At 39.0% G+C, this 12038-nt stretch overlaps 1 protein-coding gene across 2 annotated transcripts in view; it reads right to left on the bottom strand.

The window, feature by feature from the left end:
- Positions 1-12038, bottom strand: part of ASZ1 (ankyrin repeat, SAM and basic leucine zipper domain containing 1) — a 38471-nt gene that overhangs the window by 9536 nt on the left and 16897 nt on the right. For both annotated transcript variants that reach the window (XM_008632856.2, XM_017733076.1), the window contains exons 5-9: positions 10719-10830; positions 10348-10482; positions 7981-8093; positions 5029-5104; positions 4613-4669 (exon numbers count right to left, since the gene is read on the bottom strand). In XM_008632856.2, the coding sequence (XP_008631078.1) occupies positions 4613-4669; positions 5029-5104; positions 7981-8093; positions 10348-10482; positions 10719-10830 (493 nt within the window). The remainder of the gene's footprint in view (positions 1-4612; positions 4670-5028; positions 5105-7980; positions 8094-10347; positions 10483-10718; positions 10831-12038) is intronic.

Genomic DNA, 12038 nt, shown 5'->3' with positions numbered 1-12038 from the left:
AAAAAAAAAAAAAAAAAAAAAAAAGCAGTTTGCCTAAGTACCCCTGTGTTGTTAGGATGTTAGGTTTTCTATTTCAGAATCATCTCTGACAGCAAGATAATGAATCATCATTATGGTGATACAGCATTAACTCAAAGAAAGAGTGAAAACTATCAAATCAGCATAAAATAGAGAATTTTACAGGAAGACATCTTTTTTAACTGAAGGAAAACACAAAAGATATATACTATGTAACTGAGATTCTCTAAGTGATGCCTAGAACAGAAAACACTGGCAGCTGTGCTATCCATCAAGTATCTCAGATTGAATTTTAAGTCATATTTAAATCCTAGGCTGAGAGTTTTCTTGCAGAACACTTAAAGAATAGTTCATTTGTTAAAAGGGAAATGCTTCTGTGGCACATTCAATACTTTTCCTTGCTCATATCTGACAGGCTGCTGTGCAATGCAGGACTTCTGGTAGCAGCAGCCCTAAGATGCTCCTCCACACAAGCGAAAAACCTCTTGACTTTGTTCCTAAGGTGCCAGCTGAGTATCTAACTCAACAGGAGTAGACCACTCTGGCATTTGAGACAGCAAGGATCTTAGAGTCTCCAAAGCTAGGCTGTATGGGACCCTCACTGATATTCTGAGGACTTTAAGTTACCTTCTGCACCCTCAAAAATCTGGAAGATGTTAGTGTTTGCAGTCTCCCAGATTCCTGTCAGAAAGAATTTTGAATAAACAGTTGACAACCCACATCAGATCGAAATTCTAGGGAAGAGATAGTGCCTAGGGAAATGCTTGCTTTTCTCTGAGACCCAGTGTTCTGGCACCCAATGTTCACTGTGACTGCATAAAACTGTCCTCCAGGTTCTCCACCAATTACAGGTAACAGGTAACTATGGGCTCACAAGTGTGCCTTTAAACATTTCAAAACCATGTTAAGTTTATAGACAAGTAAGTTTTTCAGCAATGCAAAATCCCAACAAGATTAATCGGGAATTTAACTACATGTGTCAAGAACTTTTGAGTTTCTAACAGGTTTCTATGGGTACCTGAATAAATTTTACTGAAGTCTTTTCAGCAAATATCACTAGCAGCTTTAAGATAGAAAGATCTGGGTTTCCTATAAATAATCTGCTTCACTTGTGTTGAGCTGTAAGTTTGCTCAATTCATTAGTTCTCAGGTTTGCCTTGTGGAGCCCTATCTGTAATGAACTAATATTTTCTTAAGGCTTACAAAGCATTACAGCAGTCATTTCATCATGGAGAAGGAAGCTGATTTACACAATAGCATCTTGAGGATTAAAACTATCTTATTTAAAGTAGGGACTATTGTGAAGACTGCCTTTGCTTTTGACTCCACCTTCTCATTCCTGAAACCAGCAAATCAGGATGCAGCTTTCTGACCAGAGTATCAGGAAGATGTTGCACTTTGTTCCTCTAGAAGTAAAATATCATTTTGTTTTTCTGCAAACGGATCACTTAACACCACCACATCTTGAAAAATATGTGTTGGGAAGTACAGAATGTGATAAATGTCACTATAGATAAAGCCTTCTACCACCACAGTAATTCTGCATTTGGAGGTAGAAGGTGCAGAACCAAGAGACGGAAGGTTGATAGATCAGTCCAAACTACTTTCCCATTTCTAGACCATCTCTGCAAGAACACGAAGTGACCCAGAATCTGACTGCTCATGCAAGAATGAATGCATGGAACAACCACAGTGCAGTAATCCCTTCTTGAAGGATAAGTGAATTTTTAAGTTGGCGTTGGTTCACTTGCACTCTGCAGTCCAAATTATGCAAGTATTATTGTGAAGTGGCCATGTTTAAGAACGCGAAAGTGCTGTACAAGAACTTCCTTATATCTGTCAAACAGACTATAAGCACTCTCAATTTTAGCCAGATCAACTCTAGGAACATCTATTTTATTCTTTACTTAAATACATACAAAGCAGCCCCTCCAAATCCAAGCCCCAAGCTCACACTCCAGCATGAACGTGACAAGAGGTGAATAAGATGGCCTCAACACATGAAAGATGATATACTGCACAGATAAAACCAGTCAAGCTATGCATAAACTCTTGTATCAATGCCACTTTGCCCAAGTAACCACTAATTTTAATAACCTGACACATTTCTGTCAAATATTAAATGCTTTTTTCAGGGAGTAGGGGCAGAGAAATGAGTCCTGGAACTGTGATATAGACCAGATAATTATCTAATTATGTAGTTTAATTTCTGGATTATATTTTGAATTTTGATGTGTCAACTTTTCATTATACATTCTCAAATCCAAAACAGGATGACAATTTCTCTTATTCTAAACTAAATAAAATGTCAGAAGAAACCTTTTTAGTCCTAAATGCATCCAGAAGCAAAATTACTTCTGTTGCTACCTTATGAGAAGAATGCTTAAAACAAAACAAAAAATGTGAATGTCATAAGTAGTAGACAAAAACCTCCAAATGTTGAATAGACATGTCCCAGTATATTGAACACATTTTTTCCAGAATGGAACAGTTTATAAGCTTAAGGAATGCAAGGATTTCAGCTTGAAAGACTCATTGTTTAGGCTCTGTTGTAGAATACAGATAAAGATATTTACAGAGAAAATATCTTCCTGATATTGTTTGATGGAAGAAAGCATATCATGTTAATGACAGGATTTCTCCCCAGTTCCCTGGATATAAAGCAGCTTGGCTCAGAGGCATCCGTCAGAGGTCATCATTAATCTTTGTAGTAATAAGATCCAGGCTATTTAAAACAGCTGGCCGTTAGCTGAAAGTCTGCCATCACAGTAAAAACTTTCAACTCTGAAGTTACAAGGAAACAGATTAGATTTGTTCTATCAGCAGCATGGGGAAAAACCGTTAGCAGAGCTCTAAAACTAGACTGCATCAAGAATTTAGGATAACTTACGAAGTGCTAATAAGCCAAGAGTGGTATGTCATTTTTTAACTTCTCAACTGAAGACTCACTAATTAATTTATGTCCATGCACAAAGGATGACTTATTTTTCAGGAACTGTTTCCTGCTGTCGTAAAGTTAAGAGCCAAAGCAATTCAATTCTTACAGATATTATCTTCCTGTGTAGAAGCAGCTGATCCATGTAGTTATTTCAGTTTGTTCAAAGCTTTGTTTGCTTTTAGAACAGGGAGCCTCAAACAATTTAGAACACCGAAACAGAAGGTATGATTTTGAGCGAAATTACACCTCTTTGGAGAAGGAACCATAAAGCTTAGCCATTTACTGAAGTCCACAATTGTCTCCTCTTTCCCCAATGTTTCCTGGACACAAACAAGCAATGACAACAATACCAAAGCAAGTGATCATTATTAACATACACTCAGACAGATTTACCACTTATTGCAGTCATGACCAACACAGCAGCTCACATAGTAATGAGAAGAAATCCACAAGAATCTCCTTAAAGGACAAAACTACTATCAATAGGAGCTTTAGAGTTCTAAAAATCCCAGGACACCAGGATGCTGTCCAATGACCCTGAGGCTTCAGAAAAGCAGCAATATCAAAACACACTGACATGCCTTATAATATTTTGTCCTAGATGAACTCTTAAAAATCTCTTCATTGACAAAGCTCCCTGTATGAGCACCCCCTGAGAATACAGAATTACTTTTGAGTTCTGTCAGAAAAATTAACTCTACTCAGTTTTAAGACAAAACGTCAAGCAAAACAATCCTTGCTGACATCCACTCTAAAGGAATACAACGTTGGATCCAGCTGCTAGAACACACGCCTTGCTGGTACCAGGATAAGGAGAAAAAAAGCTGACACTAAGGACATGGCTAGCACCAGTAGCAGGGAGCAGTCTTGAAGCGGCTGTTTTTACGAGGCGTCTTTGGAATCCCAGACCAGAGGTTCCAAAGCTCCCCAGTACAGAGTGCTCAGAAGAATCCCGCAGCCTGAAGTACTTATGTTGTTCCAATGAGACTCCTATAATTGCATTTTATCATAGCATCCTCCTGTAAGCACAAAGTCCTTTCATTTCCCACAGGCAAAATTCCAGCAAAGACTAATGAAAAGCAACCACCAATCTCAGCTGAGAACTGAAGCCTTGCAGTAATGCATCACGTAGTCAAAAGACCAACCTTTGCAAACAGCGAAAGACCAACCTTCCCAGCTGCAGTGAACTGTAAGAAACAAAATCTTCTCTTTTTTCCCTTTTTTTTTTTTTTTGGGATACAAACGTGTGTGGGATATGAGATTCTACAATTTAAGCAATTATAATGTAAGACAGCTCTTCTTTCTCCAACAAAAATAACCACCTCACAAAGGAGGACCACACCTATAAGAGTTGTTTAGTATTATCTACTGTTAATTCTAGAACTGACTTCCTTTCAGAGAAATCAGAATTAAAAACTAAAAATGGTAGCAACTAAAATATAAACTGGAACTATTTCCTGCTCCTGATCAATCACTGATCTGTGAAATTACATACTTCAGAATAAGCCTGTCTATATTAACATTAAAATTCAAGAAGTTGCAGAAGATGCTGAAAGAATTCTTGCAAGGTTAGACATTTATAATGAGAAGTTAAGACATTAAAAACATTTTAAAAAGAGGACAAAATTAAATTAAGCTATAAAGTAGTAAGCTGACCTGTATTAAGTCATCTTTTTGCATGGTCAGAAGTTGTCTTAAAGTTATATCTTGTTCCTGTATAAAACAAAGGGGTTTCTGACATCAAAAAAGAACTTCAGAATACAACAGTTTTAACTTGATTTTCTTCCCTGTTTTACTTCAGTTTTCAGGAACAAAACCAGCTACAAAACACCAATATTGAAACAATGAAAGACCCATCTAGTTTAGAAACATCCAGTGTTGTGATTAATGCACATAATCAAAGAATCCAACTTAGTCCATTGCAGTTTAACTACCCATTTCATAAATAAGTTTCTGTTTAAGAAATTTATTTGAATTAATATATTAATAGTGATATAACCTTTTTATTATGCAGTAGGTTTATTTTGCTTTCACTGATTACTTCACAGGTAGCAGATATACCACAAAATTACCTCCAATAATCCTCTAATGTGTTCTAGATCAAGACCATGTAAAAACACTTCCATATCATCAAAAGTTGAATAGGAACTGTAAAGATAATTAATAAGACTGTAGTTAAAAAACAGTGTAAATTTGAAAAAAAAAAAAAAAAAAAAAAAAAAGACATCCAGAACAAAATGTTACAGAAGTTACAGAAAAGCTTGGGAGCAACCTGAAGTTGCACACACCTGCTGATGACAGAAGTACCTTATAAGCATACAACTTAAATCTATCAAAAATTTATAGATGTTTTTTCTGTCTAATAAATTGAATTGAACCTAAAGGGGATGACTTTCATACATAAAGGTCATTTTAAGTCACAAAACATTCCAAATGAACCTTAAAGCTGGGTCACAAAAGCCTGAAAAACGTGGAAGTGGGGTTAAGGAAGGTAAGTATTCTTATCAGATAACATTCATATTAATTGGATTCAGCTCCCAACTGGTATCCTTCTGGTTCCATTTAAGCCAAAAAAGGTTATCAAGAAAACAGGACCATCTGTAATTAAAGATAGCAGAAATTACTCCATCAAGAAACTTGTCAGAAGACTACTGTTCAGAAGGTAGACTGAGGAAGTAGTAGTCAACACTGAACTGCAGGTACAGAGTTTAACATTTATAAACAAATATAAAACATCAATTTTGATTCCCTGTTCTACCAAGGGGTTTAAAAGTGTAAGAGGAAAAATAACTAAACAGCTTTCAACAATCAGATGAACTGTAATGAAAAGAATTAAATTGAAGAGCAAATCCAACAAAATCCTGAAAGGACTACTGCATTTGCCTCAATGAATCTTTGGCCAAAATCCCGAGTTATGACATACTTTGCTCTGTCTTGTTTTAGGCCCTGAAATAAAGGTCTGCCTCCTCTTCCCTTCAAAGACTGAAGGAGCATCTTGAGTGCCACCACACAGCATGTACAGGACAGCCAGGGAATCAAGCCCAGTCAGCATGGGTTTAGGAACAACGGGTCCTGCTAGACCAGCCTCCTTTTAAGACTAGGTGACTCACCAAGCAGATGAGGGAAAGGTTGTGGATGTTGTCTATCCGGACTTCAGTAAACCCTCCAATACTGTCTTCTACAGCATTCTCCTGGAGAAGCTGGTAGCTCAGTTAAAACCTGGCTGCATGCCCAGGCCCAGAGAGTGGTGGTGAACAGAGTTACATCCAGATGGTGGCCAGTCATTGGTGGTATTCCCCAGGGCCCAGTGTTGGGGCCAGTCCTGTTTAATAGTTTATCAATGATCTGGATGAGGCGATTGAGGGCACCCTGAGTAAGTCCACACATGACACTAAGCAAGGTGAGAATGTTGATCTGCTGGAGGGTTAGAAGGCTCTGCAGAGGGATCTGGACAGGCCGGACCAATGGGCTAAGGCCATTTGTATCAGGTTCAACAAGGCAAAGTGTTTGGTGCAGCCCTTGGTCACAACAACCCCATGCAGTGCTACAGGCTGGGGGAAGAGTGTCTGGAAGGGGGCCCAGCAGAAAAGGACCTTGGGGTACTCACTGACAGCTGAACATAAGCCAGCAGTGTGCCCAGGTGGCCAAGAAGGCCAACAGCACCCTGGCTTGGATCAGAAATTGTGTGGCCAGCATGATTAGGGGAGAGATTGTCCCCCTGTACTCAGCACTGGTGAGGCCACACCTCAAGTTCTGTGACCAGTTCTGGGCCCCTCACTACAAGAAAGACACTGAGGGGCTGGAGAGAGTGCCCAGAGAAGGGCAACAGAGATGGCGAAGGGTCTAGAGAGTGAGTCCAGTGAGGATAGGCTGAGGGAGCTGGGGTTCTTTAGCATGGGGAAAAGGAGCCTCAGGGGAGACCTTATCACTCTACAACTGCCTAAAAGGAGGCTGTGACCAGGTGGGGGCTAGTCTCTTCTCCCAGGCAACTAGCAACAGGACGAGAGCTGACACAAGGGAGGTTCAGGTTGGACATCTGGAGGAATTTCTTCACTAAAAGGGCGGTCAAGCATTGGAACAGGCTGCCCAGCCGAGTCACCATCCCTAGAAGTGTTTAAGAAATGACTAGATGTGGCACTTAGTATTAAGTTAGTTGACATGGTAGTGTTCGGTCATGGGTTGGCCTTGATGGAGGTGTTTTCCAACCTAAATGATTCTAGGATTCTAAGAACAGAATCTGGTGAGGCTTTGTCTGAAGTACTCTGAGACTACTTCACTGTGAACCATTACCCTGTCAACTGCCATCAGCCCATCAGCCAGCCTAATGCTACAAAACTAGAGCATTCCAAATCCAGCAGGAGCTGGCTAAGCTGGGTCAACCTGACCAATCAGAACCGACTATGGGCACTGCAAGGTGTCTTTTTAAGATCACACATCTCAAGCTGAAGGATGAAAGTGGATGGTTTGTTGAGGACTTCTTAGCCAAGTTCTTGTACAAAATCATATCCGGGATCTCTGAAGTTGCTGAAGCAGGTGCTGATTTCAGGCACAGGGCACCTTCAAGCCTCAGGGCCAGGGGCACAGTCTGCCAAAACTTCCAGAGCTTAACTGGTGTTCATACTTAATTTTGACACTCCAATTGATTCAGGAAAAAAGAAAAGGGCATAGCCCTTCTTGGTGGCAATGAAGCTGAAAACAGGCATTCAGTGAAAGCATCAACAATTTCATATAAAATGATAATTTGGTATTAATATTTAATATCAAAAGATAACCACAGAACAAGGAGTGTGCAACAGGGAAGCATAAGAACTTAACAGAGCTGAAATGAGCATGCTCTTTGTTTATATTACCAAGGAACTTTGTAATCTTGAAAAATTGATAGTACATTAATATACTTACTGTGGACTCTTGGTAGCACTCCAATCTAGACACATTATGTATTAGAACAACTTAATCATTGATATGAACAAATATAACCTCTTAGGAATGTTTATAAGCTAAAATTACACTATAACTGTATTTACCCAACTCTGTGGTCAGAGACAGCTGTCAGAAATTTGCAGATAGCCTCGTGCTCAACTGTTTTATGGTATCTCCCTTGCAAGTGATTTGCAGCCAAAGAGAGCAAACTAAATATCTGGAAGAGCCAAAATGAATTAATTATTATTAAAACACAAAACGCATAAAAAACATATGGGAATAGCATTACAATCAATTACTACTTACAGGGAGCATGAAACACCTGCCAATTCTCTAAAGCATATATCTATAATGAAAAGTTGAAACTAAACTAAGAGTTTCTCAATTAACCAAATTCTGGCACAACGATGAACTGACACAGAGCACAACAGTGTCTATCACGTGGTCTAAAAAAAAGTCTGCCACTACAGAAAAAGCCAAACATCAACACAGTCATTCACTTTTGCCGCTTGTAGACAAGAGTTCTACATACTCAGTGCAATAAATTCTCTAAAGGGCACAAGGCATATGACTCTTTTCATGTCTTCATTTCCAGTGCACATATAAACATAACACTTACCAATTTACAACTGACAATCTAAGTTAACTATGTCTGACAGACAGGGATTCTTTCAACTGATTAAAGAAGAAGCCTTCTGCTAGGCATCACTATGCAGTACTGATGGATTCCAGACATTGAACTGCCTCTGTGCGGGTTTTGAGATAGTTACAAGAAAATTCAGCAAAAGAAGTAGAACCTCAATAAAGCTAAATGAATGGTGAAACCACTTTGGTGACTAGCCAGTTTTATATACATACACAAGTACGTGGATTGATCCTGGCTGGCAAATAAGCCCCTACTAAGGCCAGCAGGATGGGGGAGAATGAGAAAGGTAAAAGTGAGAAAACTTTTCATGGACTGAGACAATACAATTTGATATGTGAAGGGGAAAAAAAACCAAACGCAAAAACTAAGTGATGCATACGCAGGCACCTACCACCTCCCTACCAGCAGACCAGTGCCCACCCGCTCCCCAATTTTATTGCTGAGCATGATGCTACAGGGCATGGAATACCCCTTGTGTCAGCTGGAATGAGCAGCTGTGCCCCCTCCCAACCTCTTGCTCACTCTCAGCCTACTTGCTAGAGATGGGGAGCAGCATGAGAAACAAAGATGGCCTTGATTCTGCATAAACACTGCTCAGAAATAGCTAAAATCCCAGCGTATTATCAACACTGTTTTTGGTCACAACCCTAAAACACAGCACCATACAGGCTGTTTGGAAGAAAAATAACTCCCAGTCAAATCCTGAATAATACAAAAGAAAAATATTCTCCGTCCCAGAAAGAGTTTCTGCAGACATAGTCTATATGACAGCCCCTTTGGGTTGTCAACAGCCTCAAGAGCAGACCCTGAAGCTGGAAGAAGCTCATGACCATTAAATATCACAATACCATCTGCAAGACTTTGCACCAATTGTGTGAAAGTTAGCACTAAAGGTCAAGAGGCAAGAGCCATCTCTCAAGTGTGCTGAACAAGTTGTTTATCAAAGGCAGAAAGCATTTGTAACCCTTTTCAGTAACCTGAGCTAGCAGATCACTGAGCCTCAGACACAGCTCTTGCTAGTTTCCACTGACAGCTCTGTGCATAGTTATCATTTTTTCTCCTGCCTAGCCCTTGAGTCTGGCAGGGAAAAAAAAAAGAGGCAAGAAAAACAAGCTGTAAATTACAATTCATAAGACTAAATTATACATTTTTGAACAGCCACTGTAAAAAGCCACATCATTGGTAAGAGTAACTCAAAACAAAATACACAGGAATATGGTCTGACTGATTCACCATGTATCATCTGATACAGCAGTAAACATATTTATTTTAGGAGAATACATGTTGTCTTCAATAGCTCTCTACATTGATAATTAGCGGCTGTCCTTTCCATGATCTGATAGCCAATTTACCTTATCTTATACCTTTCTTTGGAGAATAGATTTTGAAAACAGCCAGTACCAACTCCTCTTCTTTTTGGATTTAGTCTTTTCACCTCCAAACTCAATGAGAAACTATACTCTACAAATCAGTTTGATACCTGCATTCTCTCACGTACTTTGGCAGATAGGTAAAAAACAACATGTTTTTCTACTTCTCGTATCAACACTGCAAACACGAATAATCCCTTGTTTTGTATACTCATCTAAAGCCAATGATTCTGAAAGAATAAAAAAAAAGGTTTCCAAAACACTACTATATAGCCTTTACAGCCCTGTGAAAAGCTATAACAGAAAATAGTCTGTTATAAATGTAACAGCACTAGTATTCAACTAGCTGCTATAATGTAGTTATTAAAGTAATACTTCTACAGAAAATTATACAATTAATGAACATATTTTTGAGGCAAAACACAGAATTTGCGTTTCTAAGAGAAATGAAATACCTCTGAATGTTTATTGATTTTTGCTAGATCTGCTGCTGTTTTTTCATCCTTTGTCTGTAGATTTTTGTCAGCTCCAAGCTCAAGCAACTTCAAAATTACACTTCTATGTCCATGCTGTGCTGCCCATATTAATGCCTGCAAAGAACAACCTTGTTTTACCAATTTTACATATGGAGCAAAACCCAATAGTTTCAATCCATAAAACACAGCCCAAACTGGAGACAATTAATGCAAAAGGATCTCAAAGTGGTGTTAAAGCAGAAAATTCTGAGGAATATTTCTCAAAAAGCTGTATTTTGAAACAAGCTAGTGGGTATTTGCTTCTTCAATTTTTTTATCATTAAATACAACACACAAAATAAATCACTTACTGTATATCCATTTTCATCTTGGGCATTTATGTGTGATCCATGAGCAACAAGAAAAGCAACAACCCGAGCATAGCCTTTTCTAGCTGCATACATCAGTGCAGTCATTTGTTTCCTGAAAGAAAAGGTGCCAGGTGAAAAAAAGTATGTCAAAATGTAAAAAGAAAAAAAAAGGTGGCACACTTCTGTTTTCATTTAAAAAAATAGTTTTAAAAGACACAGCCTAAGTGATGCATTCTACATACAGATTAATTTCAATCCAAAGTTTGGAAAAAATATGCAGTTTCATGGAGGGCAAGATATAAATCACAACTGAATACTTAAGAGAAAGAATATTAAAACAACAACTATGTTCATAAATGCAAAATCCTCTCTGGTGGAATCAGTGTAAGCAAAAGAATCGCAGGTCATACAGCTCTTACTGCTGTGCAGAGGCATGATGCAATAGCAGAGACACCTATTACCAACAGTCAGGACCACCCCCACCCCGAGTACACCCAAGAGAAGTCTTCGCCTAAGAATTACATATGCAGATCATACTGAAGATCTTAACTTTTCAAGTACTAAAACTAAACACAATCATAATATTTTTGCCCTTTATCCCATTTTTGTCTTCTGTTCCCAGAAGTTGCACCAGAGAAGGTTCAGATTAGATATCAGAATTTTTTTTTTTCCACTGAACAAGTTGTTAGGCATTTGAAGAGTTGCCCAGGGAGGTGGTAGAGTTACTGTCTCTGGAAGTGCCCAAGAAGGGTCCGGATGTGGCACTTTCGGATACGGTTACAGGTGGTTATGGTGGCGCCAGGTTGATGGTAAGACTACATGATCTTGAAGGTCTCTTCCAATCTTCCTGATTCTATGATTCTGTGAAGGGGATCTGTTGATACCTTCTCTCCGACATAGATTACTGTTTCTTACAGTTGCTGAAGGAGTACTTAGACACCACCCTTCCCATTACTCTCGTTTTTTATATCCCAAAACCATGAGGACAACAGTCTACTGATCTGTCTTAGGGTGATTCATAATGATATCCCATTATCCCATAATCATCTGCGCCCCAAAATGGTTCCTGTATGTTTAAGACCCTGCAGCAGGGGACCTCGTGCGTATGTGTGGAGGTTGCTTTTGTGCAGGAGTTTTTAGAAGCTCTCCAGCAAGGTTTCTCGGGGCTCTTTGCAGGGTGGTATTTGCATCGCTGGCTGCTTGATCTTTGCTCAGGTAATGTTTTTTCTTTCAGGTTTTGTTTTTTTTTTTTCCCTTGGCTCAGAGAAGAAGCAGTAGTGATCTTTGAGCTACCTTGAGGGTGAATTCTGCAGCTGCCTG

The sequence above is a fragment of the Corvus brachyrhynchos genome, unplaced genomic scaffold, assembly GCF_000691975.1.
Source record: "Corvus brachyrhynchos isolate BGI_N302 unplaced genomic scaffold, ASM69197v1 scaffold32, whole genome shotgun sequence".
Classification (NCBI taxonomy): Eukaryota; Metazoa; Chordata; class Aves; order Passeriformes; family Corvidae; genus Corvus; species Corvus brachyrhynchos.
The sequence above is the reverse complement of the archived record's forward strand: the minus strand, read 5'-3'. Positions and strand labels throughout refer to the sequence as shown.